At 39.4% G+C, this 23,220-nt stretch overlaps 1 protein-coding gene across 3 annotated transcripts in view; it reads left to right on the top strand.

Annotated features, from left to right (window-relative positions):
* The window catches only part of LOC132819442 (EGF-containing fibulin-like extracellular matrix protein 1), a 107,161-nt gene extending 87,100 nt beyond the window's left edge, over positions 1–20,061 (top strand). For 2 of the 3 annotated variants that reach the window (XM_060830949.1, XM_060830950.1), the window contains exons 6-11: positions 1,770–1,889; positions 4,416–4,535; positions 5,672–5,791; positions 12,834–12,957; positions 16,245–16,437; positions 19,658–20,061. In XM_060830949.1, coding sequence (XP_060686932.1) covers positions 1,770–1,889; positions 4,416–4,535; positions 5,672–5,791; positions 12,834–12,957; positions 16,245–16,437; positions 19,658–19,819 — 839 coding nt within the window. In that variant the 3' untranslated portion in view covers positions 19,820–20,061. The remainder of the gene's footprint in view (positions 1–1,769; positions 1,890–4,415; positions 4,536–5,671; positions 5,792–12,833; positions 12,958–16,244; positions 16,438–19,657) is intronic. The other variant, XM_060830951.1, reaches the window with a different exon arrangement.
* Positions 20,062–23,220: the final 3,159 nt, after the last annotated feature.

Here is a 23,220-nt window from a genome sequence, read left to right as displayed (position 1 = left end):
CCTCTGGTGAGCTCAGGATCATAGTTGCAGGGCAGGGGGAAATCACTGAAGATGATGAGTCCTAGGGAAAAGAACCCCACCTCTTCAGCCGAAAAGTAGTGGCAAGAAGGTACTTATCACTTTCATGCAGCAATCCTAACCTCCTTTCAGCTGTCAGGTTTCCTGAGGCTCGGAAAACATACAAATTCAAGAATGTCAGAAACACAAGCAGGAGTAAGCTGTTCGGCTCATTGAGCATTGTCCACAATTCAATACTCTCATGGTTGATCTCGCTAGGAGTTGAGAAGTTGCATAGGGGAAGGGGAGGAACAGATAGTAATCAGGTGGTTAGAGTTAGCTCTGATGAAGAGTCATCTAAACTTGAAAAATTAGCTTGCTCTGTCTCCATGGATATTGTCTGACCTGCTGTGATCTCCAGCATTTGTTGCATTCAGTATGTTTCCAGCATCTGCAGTAATTTGCTCCTACAAAGCTGTTAATGAACTTGCTTTGTCACTCTGAGGTTTCCCCAGGTCTCTGAAACCTAACTGATCACAGTTACACCTTTAAACAGGTTAAGTCCGAGCTCAACAGACTTCTTATGTATTGAATGATTTAAATTGCCAGCCAACCTAATTGCGGACTGCTTCTGTCACACATAATTAAACCAGGCATTGGGGAAGTAGATTGGAATCAGATTTTAGATTGTTAAATTTTAACTTCTCATCCTCAAATCTAACTGGATACAAAAATAGAACCTCCTATCTTAATGTTGCTATGCCTGTTTGACAATTTGAGTATTTTTAGGAAATATTAAAATCAAAAGCTAGTAACAATAAATTCAGATATGTCCCTGCTATCCTTTACTTAAGATAACTTTGCATCATTGCCCAACCTAGTCCCATACCATTTTGGTTGACTTATAACTGTCTACTGAAGGAAGCGAATCTCTCAATGTAGCAAGCCACTACAAAATCACATCAGGAGATAACTACATTAAAAGCAGCCCAAGATGGTTCACTTGACTGATTCCTAAGACAAATGAGGAAATGTTGGACATTTGGATTTATATCTATTATAAATGAGAGGTGATCTTAATAAGACAGTAAAAAGTCCTGAGGATACTTGGCAGGGTGGATGAGAAGGCAGGAAAATGGAACTGAGACCACAATATATTACAATATTGAATGGCAAAATGCACTTGGCTCCTAAGTTACATGTTCCTATGTTCATTTAAAAAAAAGCACCACAGATATTACTGTAGTATAACAGAAAGGCCGACCAATAAAGTGAGTCAGTGTATATTGGCCTTACTTAGTCTGAAAATTGCCATGTCAACATTAAATGATAAACACTGATGTAAAGTTTCAACATAGCTTGACGAAGTGACTGATTTCATCTCAAAAATCTGGTAAAATGATTTTATCATATCCATAGTTAGCAATAAGCTGCTGCTGGGCTGACTAATCCAATGGCCTAATACCCCTGTTATAAATGTGTTTGTTCAGCACTAATATAGTTTGAAATGAAAGAGGAAATAACCAAATTCAAATTGCTACCAGACTGCAGCTTTTGAGTTCTGCTGAAGATTAGTAGGTAACTTACTGAAGACAGAATGGATCCAAGTGTTAACAATAAAATATGACTTGAAACAGGGGGAGAAAAGCAACCTTACTGTGATAATATTACATCATTGGGCAATGGCCCTTGGCATTAATCATTCTGGGTGTCTGGCAATGATTTTCTTAAATATGAGCAGTTGTGTAATGTATTTTTCAATGATTATGCAGACATTGATGAATGTAACATAGCCACCTATTGCCATCATGGATGTGTCAACACACCCGGTTCCTATTACTGTCAGTGCAACACAGGTTTTCAGCTGGCAAGCAATAATCGCACATGTCGAGGTAAGCATCCACTGTTCCTACTCAAAGTGTCAGGATACCGTGCAGAAAACTATAAAAGAATCACCTACAGTGACTGCAGTATTAGTATAAGGAAGCTTTTCCGTCTGTTTTCATTTACCGTAAGATTATTTTAAAAGTGTATCTCTCTCACGTTTAAAAACATAATTAAGGTTTTACAGAATATTTCATTTTAATTCTCCTAAGTCCTCCCTCCCCTTCACTCTGTAAAGATACACAGCCATTTATACTGTTGAATGGAATACACTGTCTATTTATCCACATGTAACCTAAAGTTAGGGCGAAGTTCTGTTCTTTGAACGTTTATTCAGTCACTTCAACAATAAGGAATCTTTCAACCTCCATAGTGACATCATTAGAAACTGGCAGTCACTATACCAGAGTAATTTTGAACTGCTTTCTTACACTGTGAGCAATACCCCATGGAAATGCTTTCCTACTTGTGTTTGCCAGGTTGGCCTAAAGCCACAGGTCATAGTAATTCTTGGTGTTCCAGTAATTCCACTTAAAAAAAAATTCTCGTGTAGGCATATGAAACAAGCTGTCTTTATGTTAAAAGTGTAATGTAATCAGAACTTCTAATTAGCTCCCCTGGTGGCTTACTGAGTAATTGCATTGCCAGTCATGGCACTGAGCCATAAAGATCTGGAATACCAGGGGTTCAATCAGAAATCTGGATTTTAGTTAATTCATGCTGGATGACAATACGGCACTTTTAGTTAGCTTCAGGACCACTGGCCTGAGAATGGAATTAAACAGCTTGACTCCTCACTCCTGATTGCAGTTCAGTGCCTTCTGTTATATACATGTGCTAACAGGGCAGAATTGGGCAGACATACCACTTGGAGCATGTTCACCCAGGATCAATGGTCTAGAATTTCTTGGGAACTGCTTCCACTCTGTCATCCTAACTATACCAAATGCGTAGTAGGGACTCCAGTTATCACATTGACAGAGTCTGCATCATACTTCCACAAGTGGTGGAGTAGGTGAGGCACCAAGGAAAATTTGGGCCAGTGCCGACACTTTTAGCTGAAACATGTCCATTTGGGTAGGTCCTGGATGACTCTCAGGGCTTATGAGACTGAACCTTAGTGAGTCCAGAAGAGAATTTGGAAAGAGCAAACTTCTTCATAGAGCATTCTTAACAGATGCTTTATTGTTACTTGCGTCTGGCTGAGGGATGTCAAGTCAATCTTTAGATTTTGGCTTTTTCCTTTAGGAGTAAACACAGATTTGACCTTGATTACTGTATTGCATTCTGTACTTTACAGTAGATATTTTCATTGGACACCTACAAAAACTGTTTTCTTAAACTGACAATTCAGTGCTACTAAGGAAAAATCAAAATAAATGAAACAATATTTCAGGCAGAACCTGAGGGAATCTGGAGATTGTTACTGTGCCTTGTGGACTGTTCTGGATAAATAGACTGGATAAATTAACACTTGGCTTTCTTTCTCTTTAGTATCCCAGTCTGAATGTACACTGTTATGAATGCTAATCTCTATTTAAAGTGGAGAGGTTTTGTGTGCCAAATGTAACAGTCAGCAATCCTTTGAAAAATGTAATAATTTCCTGCAATATTTTAAAAAAGTGTCAGAACTTACTGAAGTGGAATGAAAGTCTACTGTTTATGTAAAGTATTGACTGCTTTGAAGAAAAAAAAGCCTTAGGAGAACATTAGATAAAAGTGTCCGTGTTAACATTGGCTTAAAATCTCTGCACCGTCATCATGACCCCCATAAATCGTGTTCCCTCTCTGTTAGGATACTTTGTCACTACAAGTGGCTCCATAACAAAATGTACAATAGTTGCAACTTCATCTAGATCTGAAATCCCTGTAGTCCATTACCATCCAAGGAAACTATGCTGCTCAATGTGTAAACTGCATTGTTTGACGTTGGTGTGCCATTTCCAGGTCAAGCATGTCCAGAGTGACTTTAATCTTGATCTGAAATTACATTTGCACTGGAAAGCTCCCCATCAGTCACACTGCCTCCCCATCTAAGGTGGGTATAATGTCCACTCAGTATCCTCCATGTTCATAACTACACTGCCTTCTTAAATTATATTAATCAAATTATACTTGGATGGATATGAAGGTGCTAGGAAAGAATTCCATGAAAGGCCTGAAAGTCAGTCGGTGTAAATGTGCCTTTAAAAATAGTATGCATATTCCTAATGAGAAAAGGGACATCACTATTAAAGATGGCTGCCGTGACTTGCCCAGTTGCACATGTGAGGTGGGTGAGTAAAGAACAGTTTCTTCAGCAAATGTCTGGTGAAGCAGTAAAGATAGAATTCACACGTTGTGATATATGTTGTATATTTCACATGATACTGAAGCAATTTTGGCTTCAATGTAAGGCAAGGTATATTTTGGAACAGATAGGAATTAACAATCAAACAAAGAAAATGCTGGCGAAACCCTGCAAGTCTGACAACAATTATGGAGAAAGAAACAGAGTTAATGTTTTAAATATTATATTTCCATTTCCCCTTTAGATATTAATGAGTGTGAGACAAGTGCCCCATGTGATCACCAATGCTTTAATATCGTTGGTTCATTCATCTGCCAGTGTGACCAAGGATATGAGTTAAATCCTGACAAAGTTACATGCAGAGGTAATTAGTGAATGCTCTTTCATTATTTAGGATAATTTGTAACAAATGTGCAACAGTTTGATTTCCTCCTGTTTTGTTAATATGTAAAAATGAGAAGGTTATCATTTTGGCCATTTAATAATGTTGATAATAACAAAATTGCTAGTGCAATTTAGCATTACATAGAGTCCAATTTTGGCGCTACATTTATAATGACATTGGGGAGAATCTTCACTTGGAAGATTCTCGAGCATTGATACCATGTGCAACTATTTTTCAATGGAGGTGTCCCTCTATGGGTCAAAAAGGTTATCCCATTTAGGGCCTGACAGAAGCCCACCAGAGATCACTTGATATATTGTCCATGCAGTGGAGGGTCCACCAGTCACTTGTAAAACGTTGTCAACAATGATAGGAGGGTCTAAATTGGTCACATGAATAGCTCAATTGGGCTTTGGCAAGAGGGTATTCTGCCATTTTCCCATCCAGTGACACAATGGTGCACTGGCAGGTAAACAGACTTCCCAGTCTAACCCTGGAGAGCTACTAAAATTCAACTGTATTTCCAATATTGCCAACAACTAAAGGAATTCACTTAATGCACCTGAAGGACACTACAGTTATTTTACGCACCATCTATGGAAAAGACCCATAAATAACCATGTTACCATATAAGCACTCGGGCATTGTATCTGCAAGTAGAACTTAGCAGAATTCAGCATGTTTGTGTTCATTAATGATTTTGTTATTCATCAAATATTTCATTGCTTTGATTAAACTTTACTAAAATGCCAAGATGTCATTGATGAAAGTTGGAATTTTCTACTTTGGTTATCCATTGCAAGACTACACAGTGCCAGATGATGTAGGTGTAGTTAGGTGCATAGTAACGATCTCACTACATCCAAATACAGACCATATTCCATGCCAGTTTGGTATGAATAAATTCAGTTCTCATTCTGGTCACACTGTGTATTTCTCAGCGTTTCAAGAAATTTTGAAGAATTTACACATAATAAATTATTACATGTAATAAATTCCGAAGACATTTTCTGCAAATGTTTGTGTCCAGACATCATTGGCAAGAAAATATTAACTTATGCTGCAAATTTTATGATTTTTTTTACAAACTATAAAATTATCTTTTATAATGGCAGATGTTGATGAATGTGCCTACTCGAGCTACATGTGTCAGTACCAATGTATAAATGAACCGGGACGATACTCATGCCTCTGTCCTGAAGGATACAAACTCCTGGGTTCCAGGATGTGCCAAGGTATGGTAACCCAAGCAACAATTTCTTCTTTCTTATATTGGAAAAGCTACATCCTATTTGGATATTGAAAATCTAAAATTGTGACTTGCATTAAGCTTGCTTCTAATAATTGCCTCAAAGCATTAAACCTCAAAGTCACCATAAATCCTTAAAAATGTCAAACATCAGCTTTGATAATTTATTCGGGTAAAAAATGAGGTCTGCAGATGCTGGAGATCACAGTTGAAAATGCGTTGCTGGTTAAAGCACAGCAGGTCAGGCAGCATCCAAGGAATAGGAAATTCGACGTTTCGGGCATAAGCCCTTCATCAGGAATGAGGAGAGGGTGGCATGCAGGTTAAGATAAAAGGTAGGGAGGAGGGACTTGGGGGAGGGGCGATGGAGATATGATAGGTGGAAGGAGATCAAGGTGAGGGTGATAGGCCGGAGTGGGGTGGGGGCGGAGAGGTTAGGAAGAAGATTGCAGGTTAGGAGGGCGGTGCTGAGTTGAGGGAACCGACTGAGACAAGGTGGGGGGAGGGGAAATGAGGAAACTGGAGAAATCCGAGTTCATCCCTTGTGGTTGGAGGGTTCCCAGGCGGAAGATGAGGCGTTCTTCCTCCAACCGTCTATTTATTACACGTTAACTTACCAGGTTGTAGATTCTAATGTTCAACTGACAAAATATTAACATCTCAAAAGTGATTGTATTCATTAGGTCAGCAATAAAAGCTGCTAATTATCACTGAGTAATCAACATAAAGCTGAACAGCCAAAATTGCTAAATTTTTCAAAGCCATACAAAATTATTTAATCAAATTAATCAGAATTACAGAAGCTATGCTCAATATTGGCTCAACTATTCTATATCTGTGTTTATATTCCACTGTACTTCAAATCATCCTACTAGCAATATGTTTTATTGTCTTCTTCCTATATATGCCATTTGCCTCAATTGCTCCTTGCAATATCAAGTTTTTCATTCTAACTGATGTTTGAGTAAAGAAGTCTGTCCTGATTTCTAAAAAAAATTATTACTGATTATCATTCAGGTATTGATTTCAATTATCACATCTCTTTCACAGCATTAAGTATATACACATCAGATTAATTTGTAAATGATATATGTGGTATTTGTAGGTATGAGGATGAGCTCACCAATCTTCTTTCCTTTGACTGGGACCAAAGGACTGATTGGTTTCGATTGTTGAGGATCAACCATAATTATGCCTGAACAAGAAGATGCTGTTGTCTTACCAGGATGTAGTTTATTGCATGATATCAGAAAAGCACAAATTACATTAGGTACTGTTACTAAGACTTTGAATATAAGTCTGCAGTTCATAAGGTCCTAAGAATTTCTGTCATCACACCCAAGACAACATGGCAAAATTAGATTATGTGTGGTTTCCAATATTAACCCTTTCAGAATCATTATCGTGTATAACAGTCAAAGAATTTGTTAAAAATCATTTGTAAATATATTAATTGGGCCAGATAGTGCATTGTGAAAATTTCTCAATCTGTCCCATCAGTTAGACATTTTTATTTTGAAACATTTTGTCCAGATAGTTGAGGTGTGTGTGTGTGTGTGTGTGTGTGTGTGTGTGTGTGTGTGTGTGTGTGTGTGTGTGTGTGTGTGTGTGTTGGGGTCAGTGGGGAGGTCTGAGAATTGATGACTAATCAAACCAACAATGTGACTCATTATACAATAAAATTTCAGAATCAAAAAGTTTGAGGAGGAAGAGGATGAATGGGGAGGGTCTGTCCAACTAAATCAAATGCAGAAAGAGAACTAAGGGGAAAGAAAGATTGTAAACATGTCTTGTTCACATTTTAATTTCAGTTCTGATGGTCGAAATGATTCCAAACTACTCTTTTTTCTCTCTCTCTCTCCAGATGTTGACTGTGTTAGTGTGTAACTTTTAATTAATGTTTTCCTGTTCTTAGTTCAATGCTGCAGTATTTATCATGAACTTGTGTCATTACAATAGTCATTGACACATTATTACATCACATGCCATCAATCTATGTGTTCCACATCTATATATTTCAGTAGTGTAAAGACCCGTACAACTAAGGACTGAAATTGTTGAAATTAGTACATAGAAAACATATAAAAATAAAAGATCATCAACTTGAAATACTATATTTGTTTCAGGCTCCACATAAGCTGCCAGTCTTCTGAGTGTTTTAGAGTACTATACATTTATAATTCAGGGTTTTTGCATTTGCTGAATTTTGCTCTTGTTTAATTTGTAAAAGTAATTTGTATTTGTAAAATTGAGCACAGCCTCACAAAGGATGCTACCTCCACTAGTAAAAAGTGAGGTCTGCAGATGCTGGAGATCAGAGCTGAAAATATGTTGCTGGTTAAAGCGCAGCAGGTCAGGCAGCATGATGAAGGGCTTATGCCCGAAACGTCGAATCTCCTGTTCCTTGGATGCTGCCTGACCTGCTGCGCTTTAACCAGCAACACATTTTCAGCATGCTACCTCCACTCCCAGCATCCCAAACTAACCAGCAGTGATCTGCTTCTCTTCCTGTGGTCAGTGAACCCATCTCTGCAATTGACACCTCAGCCTAACCCTTCTACAGAAGTCAATCAGTCTCTCAATCTGAATGGATGTTGTGAAGGAAACTGAATAAAGAAAGTCAAATGAAGTTGGATCTTTAAATTCTGGATCTCAGCCTTTCTTGTCAGATTGATAAACATTGAATTTTGAGGGGAAAATGGTGACATGCATCATTTGAAGTAATAAAGGAAAACTTTAATTTTCATATTGACTGGCAAAACCTAATCTACCATGTTGCTGTGGAGGATGGTTTCTGGAATAGCACTTTGAAGAACACCTCGTTGGATCAAGATTTCAAGAGAGTACTGAAAATCAATGATCCAAAATGTTAATGTTATCTTGTAATATGTCCTGACCAACTTGGGAAAGTATAATGACATTTAAGCTCCACTAAGCCTGTGGTGGTCGCAAGAGTGAAAGATTTTAATCAAATTATTCAAAACCTCTAATTTTACTTGCTGTCAAACTCCAATTCATAGAATACGTCATTCAAGAATCTACTATTTATTGCAAATAAATCAGATCTAACCAAGGTAAACAAAGTAAAACTTATCAACTTATAACACTTTAACTTAAATTCTGATCCCTCCTAAATCCTTATACATGGAGGCACATGGACACCGACAAACAAAAAAAGCACTGATATTACGGATGGTGAGAAAAACAAAAAAGAGAACATGGTTCAATTGCACCAATCTACAGGGTTCAATGTGGTGTCATTTTGCTCCTTCTGAGTCATTCTGATTTCACCTCTTTTTTTTCCAAGTCTCTTAGGTATTTTACTGAATGCAAAGGGCAGTTGATATACTAATTGTTCAGCCTTTCACCGGTTAGAGGCAGCTCAAGGCCAAATCAAAAGTGAGAATAGCTAGCTATCTTCCAATTCTGCATTCCTTCTTCACAAGGAGAGAGAGAGTTACAGTCCTTTTGGAGTCTGGGGTCCTTTTGCACCTGTATTGTTCACACATTGACTTCTGGGCAGATAAACAGCATTCATCCACAAACTCCATTAACAGACACATAGACCTGGACCCCATATACAAACCACTACAGCTGAAACTGACACCCGGAAATGGCAAGAACATCCATCAACAGACACATCGACCTGGACCCCACATACAAACTACTACAGCTGAAACTGACACCCGGAAGCGGCAAGAACAAACCACTATAAATACCGGAAAGAACATCAAAGCAGCGCTTCACAGGAGGCTCCAATAGCACTGATGATGTTCCCTAGCCAGGGAACGAAATGTTTGCAGCAAAAACTTCCAGCTCGGCGAACAGAACCACAACAACAGCCTCTCAAAGTTGTTGTCATGCTGATCACTCCTAACCCATTCCTGATTTCAGACACCAGACTATCTCTGAGCAAAACTGCCTGAAACACACAGGCATGGTACTGATGAGCAATCCTCCCACACTGCTGGAGCAAGGCAACAGTGTAAATATATAATAAAATAAAACACAGAACTGTGGATGCTGGAAGTCTGAAACAAAAAACAGAAACTGCAGGAGAAACCCAGCAAGTCTCACAGTATCTGTGGTGAGAAAAGTTCTCATTTTGGGCCCAGTGACCCTTCTTTAGGACACCATGAATATAACAGACAATGGGTTCGGTAATTGCATTAAAACTGCTACATCTCCTTCCACAGTTTTCTGGGTTTAAAGCAGTATCCTTTTCCATGTATCTAAAATAAAGAAAAATAGTAAAGATGAGATCATGTCAAATATGTAATAAGAAAGTGCTAATTGATAATCTTTCTGAAAGGAACACTTGGGAAAAAAGTGAACACAGTATGATAAAATTTTACATTGCAAGTGATGCAATTCATTCTGAAATGGGGTTCTTAATATTTGAACAAAGGAAACCATGAATCTAAGAGAGGCAAGTGGGTTATCTGGATAGGAAAAGTACACTAAAAGATTTGCTGAGAAACAGACAATGGTTCATATTTAAGTAAGTATTACATGGACTGTAACATATATATATGTATGTATAATTTTAAAAAGACATGCAACAGGAACATTGAACAAATAGCTAAGAAAAGAAGTCAGCGGAGCACTGGATCAAAGGAAGTGGCTTATTAAGTAACCAAAAACATTAATAAGCCTGAAGATTGGGAGCAATTTAAAATCCCGCAAAGGATAACTAAGAAACTGATAAAGGTAAAAGAGGAAATGAATACAAGAAAATGAGAAACAAAGGTGAACTGTAAAAGCTTCATTAGGTATGTGAAAAGAGATTAACAAAGACAAATGTGGGTCAAGATTAAAGTGGTGCTGGAAAAGCACAGCAGGTCAGGCAGCATCTGAGGAGAAGGAAAATTGACATTTCAGGCTAAAGCCTTTATCAGGAATTCCTGATGAAGGGCTTTTGTCCGAAACGTCGAATTTCCTGCTCCTCAGATGCTGCCTGACCTGCTGTGCTTTTCCAGCACCACTTTAATCTTGACTCTAATCTCCAGCATCTACAGTACCCACTTCTGCCAAAAAACCAATGTGGGTCCATTGCAAGTGGAAGCAGGAGAATTTGTAATGGAGAATACATAAATGGCAGAGAAACAAAGCAAGTACTTTATGTCTGTCTTCATGAAAGAAGATACAGTAAACCTTCCAAAAACACCAAGGAATCAGAGTTGTTGTTAAAAATGAGTAATTAAGTGAAATCAATATCATTAAAGAAGTGTTACTCAAAATATAAAATTGATTGAAGGTTCATGGACTGGATGAGCCACATCCAAGTATGGTTAAGGAGATGGCTTTAGAGATAATGGATGTATTGATGGGTATCTTTTAAAATTCTATAGATTATGGAAAGATTCCTGCAGACTGGAAAGTAGAAAATGTAACTCCATTATTTAGGAATGGAGGAAGAGAGAAAATAGAGAACTGCAGACCTGTTATTTTGACATTAGTATTGGAAAAAATATTAGAATTGGTGATAAAGGATGAGATAACTGAACACCAAAAAAAAGATATGTTTTGTCAAAGTCAACAAAGACTAATGAAAGAGAAATCATGTTTGACAAACCTACTGAAGTTCTTTGAGGATATTACTTGCAACATAGATAATAGAGAACCAGCAATATATTTTCATTTCCAGGTTTTTGGTAAGGTTCTGCACTGAAGGTTAGGAAACAAAATTGGCACATAAGATTGGAGTAATGTACAGGAATGGATTGAGAATTGGTTAACAGGTAGAAAACAGTGTAGGTTTAAATGGACCATTCTAAGAATGGCAGGCTGTTACTAGTGGAGTACGACAAGGATCATTCTTTGGTCCACAGCTGTTAACATTCTATGTCAATAATGTCACTGAGAGGAATAAATATAATTTCCAAATTTGCTGAAGAGATGAAACTAGGTGGAAACATGCATTGTGAGGGAGGTGCAAGGAGACTTCAATGGGACTTGGACAGGCTGTGTGAATGGGTAAGCATAAACAGATGGAATATAATATGAAATATAGTGTATCTGAAGTTATCCACTTAGATTAAAAATTAGAACATACTTCATAAATAATGAAAAGCTGAGAAACATTGATATCCAAATGGACCTGGGTGTCCTTTTTCTCAATTCACTAAAAGCTAGCATGCAGGTGTAGCAAGCAATTCGGAAAGCACCCAAAACATTTTGTATGGTTTTGATCTCTTTATCTGAAGGAGAATATACTACCATAGAGGGAACACAACAGACTAAGCCAGAGCATCAGCAGGTTATCTTATCAGGAGAGATTGACCCTGTATTCTCAACAGTTTCAAAGATTAAGAGGTGATCTCATTGATGCCTACAAAGTTTTTATAAGGCATGACAGGTTGGATGTAGATAAGATATTTCCCCTGGCTGATGAGTCTTGAACCAGAGAATATAGTCTCAGGTAAATTGTAGGGCATTTAAGACTAAGGCAAGGAGGAATTTTATTCACTTAGAAGATCATAAATCTTTGGAATTCTCAATCCTAAAGGGCTGCGAAAACTCAATCATTGAGGGTTGTTCAGGACAGAAATGGATTGTAATCGCATCAAGGGACATGGAGATAATGCAGTACAATGGTATTGAGGCAGCTCATGAGCCATGCTCAATGGATTGAATGGCCCGCTCCTTCCTATGTCCTTACTAGGGACTGAGTATAGAGCAAATCTAAGTGTCAGAACTTCAATCTTTTTGGAGTTGCGTCATTGTGAAGCTGTGAAGGCCATATGGATCACTGGTAAAGAATAGCCCAGAGCATGAGAGAACATGTGAAGGAAATATTCTTTTTTGCTGACAAATCAGCACTATCAGTTCCATAGTTTCCAAATTGGGTGCTCCTATCTTTATTATATTCAGTCATTGCAGTAATTATCTTTACAACAATTGCTAACTCACAATTGACCCATGGTCACTGCCACTACAGCATTTCAAGGATTTATTGAAATTCCGGGATAAAAATTCAACCACAGGCTGAGACTTTCAATTTTCAATTTTCTTTTTCCCTTAAACAGATATAAATGAATGTGAAACAGAAAATGCTTGTCTGGAACAAGAGAAATGTTGGAACTATCATGGTGGATATAGATGTTATCCTCGAAATCCATGCCATGAGCCTTACACTCAGATGTCTGAAAAGTGAGTATTTAAAGATTTCAACTCTCTTAACACTGTCTTAATTTCATGATACAAGAGAAAAACAAATTAAGAGGAAAGTGAACATCTAACATTTGAAAATCAGTTGAGTTAGAAACTTTCTTAGAAATAGTGTAAGTGTCACAAACAAGTGATAATGATTACTTCATTCCAAAAGATACCTTCAAGTGAGCATTTACTCTTTTGAAGTGCACGTTTTATCTAAATCAAAATGGACATAGCTAATCCCAACCAATTTTCAACTTTCCTAACTGCATATAGTATCTTATATTTATTATTAAAAATAATTTTGTTTTTCTACCGGGTTTATTGGAGGTCCCCGAAAGCATTTTAATATTTGTCCTAAGAACATTACATTCTGATTAATGATTAGCACTTTCTTTCACAATTAATAAATTCTTAATTTAATAAACATGAATAAATTGATGGGTAGGTTTTTGAGAGATCAGTGAGACCAGAAAATGATGCCACCAATACCTCACTTATCCTAATTCAGTTTGCATGGAGATTATCCAGTCTAGTCGATCACCTTTTGAGCAGGGCCTCCGATTCTCCTCCAGTGTTCCCACTATATAGTTGCCCTTTCTCCCCTCTAAGCAATTCACAGTGATTACTTTCACATTTCGAGCTGGCCCTCTTCTACTGCCCATTCCAGGCTAATGCTGAGATTACATCGAAACATAGAAGCAGGTGCATGAGTAGATCATTCAGCCTTTTGAATCTGCACCACCTTTCAACATGATCATGACTGATCATGAAACTTCAGTATCCCACTCCTGCTTTCTCTCCACACCCCTTGATCCCTTTAGCTGCAAGGGCCACACCCAGCTCCCTCTTGAATATATCTAATGAACTGATCTCAACATCTTTCTGTGGGAGAGAATTCCACAGGTTCACAACTCTGAGTGAAGAAATTCTTTTTAAGTGATCCCTAGTTCTGGACATTCCCAACATCAGGAACATTCTTCACATATCTAGCCTGTCTAGTCCCATCAGTGTTTAGTATGTTTCTCTGAGATCCCTCCTTGTTCTTCTAAATTCCTGTAAGTACAAGCCGAGTCGATACAGTCTTTCTTCACCTGTCAGTTCTACCATTCTGGGAAACAGTCTGTTTTCCCTCTCTCAGGTATTATTGGTACCTTGTTCCCTATCTGTGGCTTCAGACCCCAAACCATGCCCCCTTTCAGATTCACCCTCTTTTACTCTCCTTACCCTGGATCATTCCCTACTTCTGTTTCCTTCCATCCTTTTAACATATCCCTCCCTCCCCTTTAAATTTAATTGTCATCCTTTCCCTTTCCTTTGCGGCTTCATTACAATCCAATCTTCCTCTTCACTGGCCACCCATTTGCCCTCCTGCAATGCTATCTTACTTCATTATCAGCCATTTCACCATCTTCATTAGCATCCACTTTCCCCTTCACCGTTTCCTTAATTCCAACTTAGCACTGTCAATAACGAGCCATAATTACACTGCTACCAATTTGTAGAAGGGTATAGTTACTTCACACTACAGCTAGAAATATCAGGGCTTGCAAAAATTCCCAGTCATTGTATGTAGTCTAAAGAATCACTTCCATTAGCAGCAGAAGCAGCATCTAAGGAGCAAAATTTGGTCTGGTCCAGTGGTACTGGACTTAGAAAAGGAAAACTGAGGAGAGGGAGCTGACCTGTACTAATTACTGTCAGCAAATACCATGAAATGCAACTTATAAGTGAGTACTTTTATTTCTCGTGATATTGGGAAGCATGCATTTCTGGCACTTTGAAGAACTATATAGCTTTCTTCAGCGACAACTTACATACATAAGGTATATGTAGCATAAAAAAATGTCCCAAGGAACTTAATGCAAACCATCAAATTAAGATATATTTTACACCAAGCCACAGAGGGAGAAAGCAAGTAGCTCAGCAGATAACCAAAAGCTTGTTCAACAGCAAACCTTGAAAGGAGAGGAGTAGCAAGGGTTAGAGAGGGTAATTCTGGAGATTAGGATCAAACTGCAGAACACAATCAGAAGCAGGGCTGCAATTAAAATCGGGATATGGGGATAGCCAGGATTAAACCAGCTTGTCAAGCTGGAGAAGGCTACAGAGGTAGTGAAGGGCGAAGATAACAAGGATAAGGTGTTAAAATTGAGATATATTCCAATGGGGAACCAGTGAAGGCTCAATGAATGTAATTTGGAGTGGAATAAAATACCAACATCAGATTTTAGATAAGCATGCTATTTCCCAGGTGGGAGGTGAGGTGACAACCAACAAAGCATCCAATTACCAAGTCTTGAGATGATTAAGGTATGGGTGAGGGTTTCAGCAGCAGCTGAGCTGAGGCAGGATTCGAGTAGAGTGATATTGTGGTGCTGAAAGTAGGTGATCTTAGTCATGCAGTTATGTGATCCAAAACTCAGCTCAGGGTCAAGCACAGCAACCCAGTTGCAAATGGACTTCCTCAGAATAAAGAACTTGCCAGGGGCATTAATGCTGGGCAATGAACAGAGATGTGTGGTGGTGAACAAAGACAATGACTTCAGTATCTTTAATATAACACAGATGAGAGTTCTGTTTTTCCAAATTAGATGTCGGACAGTTTGTCTTACAAATCAGCTAATGGTGAGGTCTGAAGACAGGCTGGTGCCTTTGGCCTATATGTGGAAACTGATTTATCTTCAGATACGACCATCAAGGGTCTGTGTGTAGGTCAGAACGGAAATAATGGCAAGATCCTTGGTGCATTTCTGGAGTAACAGTATAAGAGGGTTAGAAGAAACCTTCTCAGGTGTTCTCTGGCAACCTTTAAATATAAGAATGAAATCAGACTAGAGTAGGGCCATCTAGCTAGACCAAAGAGGAGCAGTGCTGGAGCAGGATGGTATGTGCTGAAAGGTACAGAAAGATTGAAAAGGACAGAAGGGACAGTTTATCATGATCGCTGTTACAAAGAATGTTTTTTGTTTGTGAATTTCACAGCAGTAGTTCCAGTACTGCAACCTAATTGGATGTATTCCAACATAGAATTAGGGAAAAACTGGGCATAGATTTGGTAAGTAACAATATGTTCAAAGATTTTAGAGAGCGAAGGAATTTTAGAAATGGGACTATGGTTTACTACAGATATTTGATTTAATTTGTATGGACATACTGCACCATAACCCAATTCCACAACAGGTAACAATTAGTCGTACAGCAGTATTCCTAGAAAACTGCAGAATATGCTGAGCATTTGCACTCCTAATGATGTCTGTTTTGCTTCCTTTTTTAAAATTCAGTCGCTGTGTCTGCCCAGCAGTAAATGCAGCTTGTCGTGACCAGCCTTATTCCTATGTGTATAAATACATGAATGTTCGATCAGACAGATCTGTCCCCTCTGATATCTTCCAAATTCAAGCAACAAGTGTTTACCCCAATACATTCAACACCTTCCAGATCATCTCTGGAAATGAAGGCGAGTTCTATCTGAGGGTGAGTCATACTGCATTTCCCTATCAACTACTTTTTTTTGATGCCAGAAGTTAACATATCACTATCTGGTCCTAGATTAAAGAAGGGAGAGAGGATGGAGTGTGGAAAATTGGGGGTATGTGTCTCCCTAGAAAAAATTATTTGTTCTCCTCTCATTCCCTGTTCTGGAGAGAACAGTTTTAAAATTTAGTTAAAAAATATGCAACTTTCCTTTGAGGTTCCACACAACACAGTCATAGAGGTACTCCTGATCTGACCAAGTGTATCTTTAGCAGTACTCTCTGGGACCCAGTGAAAGCCTTGGATCCAGAACACAGTCCATCCCTTCCTATGCCAGCTCTCAGGTTTGGGGCTCATTGAGGTTCCATTCACTGGAATACCATCCTGCGAGGTTCAGGGCAAACCATGGCAGAAGAGTGGGGTTTTTTCAGTTCCATGATGTTTGATTGAAATTGTTGAAAATCAGTGATTTTTTTCTAATCAAATTACCATCAAAAACAATGTACTAAAGTGCTATCTTTATTTTCAATTCAGAAGGCTAAACAAATAGCGTATTTTCCATCTGCTACCGGAATCCAACTACTTTCTACTTTAAGTTCATGACAATGCAACTCCCTTACTCTTGGTCCTCATATAGTTACCTGTAACAATTGCCTTGTCGATATTCTATCTACGTATCTAGCTCAGACCATCACCCACCCCTGTTTGCTCAGTGATTACTCCTACATCACATCCACCAGTTCCCTCCAGCATGGACACCAGTCAATCTGAGGTATCCATGCCATAAAGGTACAACTCTGCTGTCCATTTACTCAGCCAGAAATTCTGATACCAGTGGAAGCAGGGGCCAAACCCGAGTCCCACCACGGTCTTGTTTGCCCCTCTATCTCAGGCTGGCATTTCTTTAACAATAAGGCTGTAACCTTTCCTTGGCAATGCAAGCCTCTTGCTACAACTAAACCCTCTGAGTCCACCATCTGGAATTGACCTGGTATCTTCTAAGAAGCAAAAGTAAAATCAGCAAAGCAAACCCCTGGCCTGGGCTGTTCTCAATATCTATGGCCTTGGAATACTTTCTGTACTTTATGTGGCAGAAACTGGGTCTCTAGCCTTCTGCCTTATTCCTACAGTAGGAGTCTGCCAGAATTCTTGAATACATTTTGGCCCAAGTATGTCTTAAAAGTATCAAATTAAAATACTGGCATATAAATCCCTCAGATTTTCCCTCCATGAAGTTTATTTGGGATCAGAATTCACCACCCATCACTGTAACCTAATGGATGTTCTGCCCATGACTCTTGCCAATATAAAATAAATACATTGGCCCTCAATTGTCACAGGGATTGTACTAGTTTTCCATGTTATATTGAAACTGCATTACCAATTGTTATTGGCTTTTTAAATTGGGCATCGTTGGCAGGGCCAACATTCATTGCCCGTTCCTAGTGACCTTTGAAAAGATGATGGTGAGCCACCTAGTTGAATCACAAAAGCCTCTGTAGTCTACATACAACCATCAGCCTACTGGGAAGTTGTTCAAATGTGTTTGTATGCGGCTTTCAAGCAAACTATTTCCCCATAGGATCTGTTAGTCTCCCACCAAAGACATGACGGCAACCGGTGCGGAAATTGAGGCCATAAGGATTTTTTTTTATTTAAACAACAAACTAGGGAAGTCTATTATGTCTGAGCCAAGAAGCAGTGAGGATTTTGAAGGTGTACCTTTTTTTACATTGGCCCTGCAATGTCTGGGGCATAAATTGGATATTTTGATGCCATTTACTAGATTGAGGTATCCCAATATTAGGTCTCTCCAGCTGCCAAAAAGGAGAGCATAGCAAAGGATAAGCAATTGCTGAGGGTAAGGATCCAAAGTAGTGATGGCCAGGAGTACTTATGTGAAGCCCAGAGATGGAACCTTTCTACGCCGAGCCCCACAAAATTAATACTTAACTCGGTTGAACTTTGTGTTTGCATCACTCATGGAATGGGAGCAAATGTAAGGCAAATAATGCAACGGTTCTGACTTTAAAAGGTAGTTGAAATTCTAGATTTGCATACTAAAAAGCATTTACTGCATTAAATAGGTTGGCACTTAGGCTGGGAGACCCGGGTGTAACTGGCCTCTACATCATTGTTATCAGACAGTAATAGCTTATTAAAATGTTGGTTAGGTAATGGTATGTAGTACCCTGCAGTGGTGGGATATAATTTGCATGCCAGTACTTCTGTCACTGATGACTGTTGAGTAGCCAATCTCTGATATTTCCATTAAGCTGGAAATACAGTGACATTGAATTGAAATTTTACAGGTTGCATGTGCCACCGGTTTCTATGATCCAAAATTATACCACTGATACCTTCTCGTGGGTTTGTTCCTGGGCCTAGCCAGGCTGGCCATAAATAGGTCCAGGCAACAGGCCGTGGAGTGGGTCATTATGGCCGATTGTCTGCCCCTCTTCCATGGTTACGATTGGGTCCAAGTGTCCCTGGAGAAGGAACACAAGGAACACCAATACCCTTTAGGCTCTCAGGGAAGGGTGGGGGCCACAAGGTCTGGAGTGCTTTATTTCCCCCTCCAATTCTATTTTGATCTATTCACTAGCCTCCCTTCACATTTTGATCACATAGGCATTGCCCCTAAAGAAAGGGCACTGCTTGTCACTGGCCACTCGAGTGTTTCTTTTCTTCCTGGTGGTGGAATATGAATGAGGTTTTCTGCACTCATTCTTCACTGAGTCGAACATGACATGGCTGCTGCAGAGAAATAAGCACCACTGCTGTTTGACTAGTGAGAGGGTTTAAAAAAAATACAACTGATTTCTGGCTGGTTCCTCTTAATTCAAATGCAAATTAATCTCCTTGGATTCAAATGTAATTTTACTTCTACTTAGTGGTATCCACTAAGTTGCATCACTTCATGTGACATACGGCTGCAGCTCCACACATAAATATCATTGGTAATTCTAGAGTTATATCTAATGATTATCCAGAAAGCCCTCCTCCACACCTCATACACCACCTTTGCAGGAATGCCTCTGGAGGGGGAAGAGCAGATAGAAGTGCTGAATCCCATATTCAGAGATTTATAAGATAACCAGCTGGAGAGATGTTCTACCCCATTTAACCCTCCCATTTCAGATACTGCTTCCTCAAAGATGAAGTTTTTTTTTATAATCACTATTGTTTGCTTATTTCCCATTTTTTTGTATTCCTGCAGCAAACAAGCAATGTGAGTGCAATGCTGGTCTTAGTGAAGCCTTTAACAGGACCAAAGGAGTACATCGTGGATTTGGAGATGTTAACAGTCAATGCCGTAATGAACTACCGGACTTCCTCTGTGTTGCGGTTGACAATAGTAGTGGGACCTTATTCATTTTAGTTAATATAACACTGACAAGAATAGCCAAAGTAAAGCATTGATTACCACAGCAATTAACATTTTGGTGTGTTTACGTAATTTGCTTTATGATTCAGTTTAACTTTCACATTTGTATTTTTTGTCTTTTTGTACAAAGTGCCTTCAATATTGTGTGTAGAGATAACTTACTGAAATGAATATACATTACAAATTAATATTTAAAGCTACATAAAGTTCTATAATGTCTGCTATCCAGCCCAAAATTACCTAATATCATGATGTACAAAGTTGTTTTCTAATCAAATAAAATGTAGTTCATATATTAATTTGTTGTCACAGAGTCATAGAGATCTATAGAACAGAAATGGCCCTTCCACCCATTGTGTTCTTCTCTTTGAAATAATTTTACTACCACTAAATAAAATTACAATATTATGATGATAAAGCATTTGCCTTTATCATTAAAACTTCATAAACAGGACTAATTTTGAATTAAATTAATTCTTGCACTAACATTCATTCCTGTAAGGGTTAATATATTGACTGCCTGTCTTCAATCAACTTCAAGTTGAAATTTCACTATTTTATTAATAATAGACTTTCTGTTAACAGTGATCATGGGGTCACTGTACAACTCCTAAAAGTTCTAAACTTCTAAATTTGATAGCTATAAATGGTAGTAGTTTGGCAATTGAATACCTTTGTCATGTGAGCCCTCAGAATCCTTGGTACTACTGTGCGGGTGTAACTAGCAAAACAAGAACCAGAACCCCATTCAATGTCCATTGCTACTGGACCAAATGGAGTATCTGGATCAGGGTCAATGCATTACCAAATCACAGTGAGCTTCTATGCCAGTATTGGCACAAAGTGAAAAATCACTAGAGACTGGAGAAGTGGAACTGACAAGCCACTCTTGGGAGATGCCAGCATCAAAGATCCAGGGAAGAATCTTACATGAGTCTGAGCAACATGGACTATTGCACAGAATCAATTAAAATATTCAGCAAAGGATACCTCTGCATTGAGATCATCTCACTGCATCTTTCATGCCTTTTTCAAGTGGTGTGGTGAGATTCTCAATAGGCAGTGGTGAAAACCCAATTCATTGTTTGTTATATGTCTTAAGAGCCCAACTATTCATATTCCTGTTGGTATTTTACTAAACCTACCAAACAAACTCTTGGGGAAACTCAGCATGGAAACCTGAGCAGCTTCTTGACCATGTCAACTCATTGTCCCCTCCAAATGCCCTCCATCTTACCCGTGATTAAACTGCAGAGCAGAGCATAATCCACTAGCTACATGTACCCTTCAGTCATTGGCATTAGTACTCCACTGACTTCATTGCCACCATTCTAGTATCTACCGGTGCACTGGCAGTGTGCCCTGCAAGGTCATTCTGGTCTAGCATGGCATACAGACAACCAGGCGTTTAGGACCGCACAGAGAAAGGTACCTAGTTCACAGTTTGGATCAGGATACATACCAACAGCATGCATGCCTTGCTTTGCCCTGCTACTCTTTGCCTTGCCCAGCCATGCCTTGCTGTGACAATTGGTGCAGTCTCACAACCAGGGGAGGTGATGACCTAGTGGTATTATCACTCCACTATTAATCCAGAAACACCAGTAATGATCTGGGCACCCAAGTTCAAATCCTACCATGGAAGATGGAGTCTAATGGTGACCATGAAACCATTGTCAATTATCAGAAAAATCCATCAAGCTCACTAATGTCCTTCAGGGAAGGAAATCTGCTGTTCTCACCTGGTTTAGCCTACATGTGACTCCACACCCACAGCATATGGTTGACTCTCAACTGCCCTCTGAAATAGCCTAGCAAGCCACTCAGTTGTAACAATCACTATGAAGTCTCAGTAAATAAATGGAACCAAGTGGATCACCTGGCATTTACCTAGACACTGAAAAAGACAGTTTTAGAAACAGCCCTGTCAATCTTGAAAAGTATTCCTTACTAACATCTGAAGATTGTGCCAAAATTAGGAGAGCTGTCTCACATGCGACTCAGACAACAGTCATATTCATGGAAATGTCCCAGACAATCACCATCCATGGATAAGTTCTATCTCACACAGTAGGACAAACCAGCAGAGGTGGCAGCACTGTGGTATACAGTCAGGAGGGAGTTGTTCTCAGAGTCCTCAACGCTGACTCTGGATGCTGTGAAATCTCATGGCTTCAAGTTATGGGCAAGGAAAACCTCCTGCTGAATACTACCGTCCTACAGCTGATGAGTCAGTATGCCTCCATTTGAACAACACTTACAGAGAAGCATTTAGGATGGAAATGGCATAAAATGTACACTGGAGAATTCCAACATCTACCACAAAGAGTGGCTCAGCATTAACACTACTAACAGAACTGGTCAGATCCTAAAGAACATAGCTGCTATACTGGGTCAACAGCAGATGGTGAGCCAACAAGAGAGAAAAACATATTTGACCTCATTCTAACCAATCTGCCAGCTGGAGATGCATCTGTCCATGACAGTGTCAGTAAGAGTTCTCATGAACACAAAGTCCCACCTTCACATTGAGAATACCCTCCACCGTGTTTTGTGACGCTATCACCATGCCAAATAGGATAGATTTCCAACAGACCTAGTAACTCAAGACAGAGCATCCATGAGGTACAGTGTGCCATCAACAGCAGCAGAATTGTACTCCAGTACAATATGTAACCTCATGACCTGGCATATCTTCCACTCATCCAATACCATCAACCCAGGGGATCAATCCTGGTTCAATGGAGACAGCAGAAGGGCATGCCAGGAGCCGCACCAGGCATACCTAAAAGTGAGGTGTCAACATGGTTGAGCTATCAAATAGGGCCACTTGTGTGCCAAATAATATAAGTAGCAAGTGATAGGCAGAGTTAAGCAATCCCAGAACCAACAGACCAGATCTAAGCCCTGCAGTCCTACCACATCGTCACAAATAGTGGAGGACAATCAAACAACTCACTGGAGGAAGAGGGTCCACAAACATCTTATTCTGAATGATAGGAGAGTCCAACACATCAGTTCAAAAGATAAGCATTCATAGAAATATTCATTCAGAAGTACCAACCACACCTCCTCCCACCCTATCTCTTGCATTACACCTCTTCCCACCCTATCTCTTGCAAAAATGCCATCCCGTATTCCCAATTCCTCTGCCTCCGCCTTATCTGCTCCCAGGAGGACCAGTTCCACCATAGTACACACCAGGTGGCCTCCTTCTTTAGAGACCGCAATTTCCCTTCCCACGTGATTAAAGATGCCCTCCAACGCATCTCGTCCACATCCCGCTCCTCTGCCCTCAGACCACACCCCTCCAATCGTAACAAGGACAGCCCCTGGTGCTCACCTTCCACCCTACAAATCTTCACATAAACCAAATCATCCGCCGACATTTCCGC

Source organism: Hemiscyllium ocellatum, chromosome 10 (genome assembly GCF_020745735.1).
Source record: "Hemiscyllium ocellatum isolate sHemOce1 chromosome 10, sHemOce1.pat.X.cur, whole genome shotgun sequence".
In the NCBI taxonomy this organism is placed as follows: Eukaryota; Metazoa; Chordata; class Chondrichthyes; order Orectolobiformes; family Hemiscylliidae; genus Hemiscyllium; species Hemiscyllium ocellatum.
Note: the sequence above shows the minus strand (reverse complement) of the source record. Positions and strands in the feature narration are given on the sequence as shown.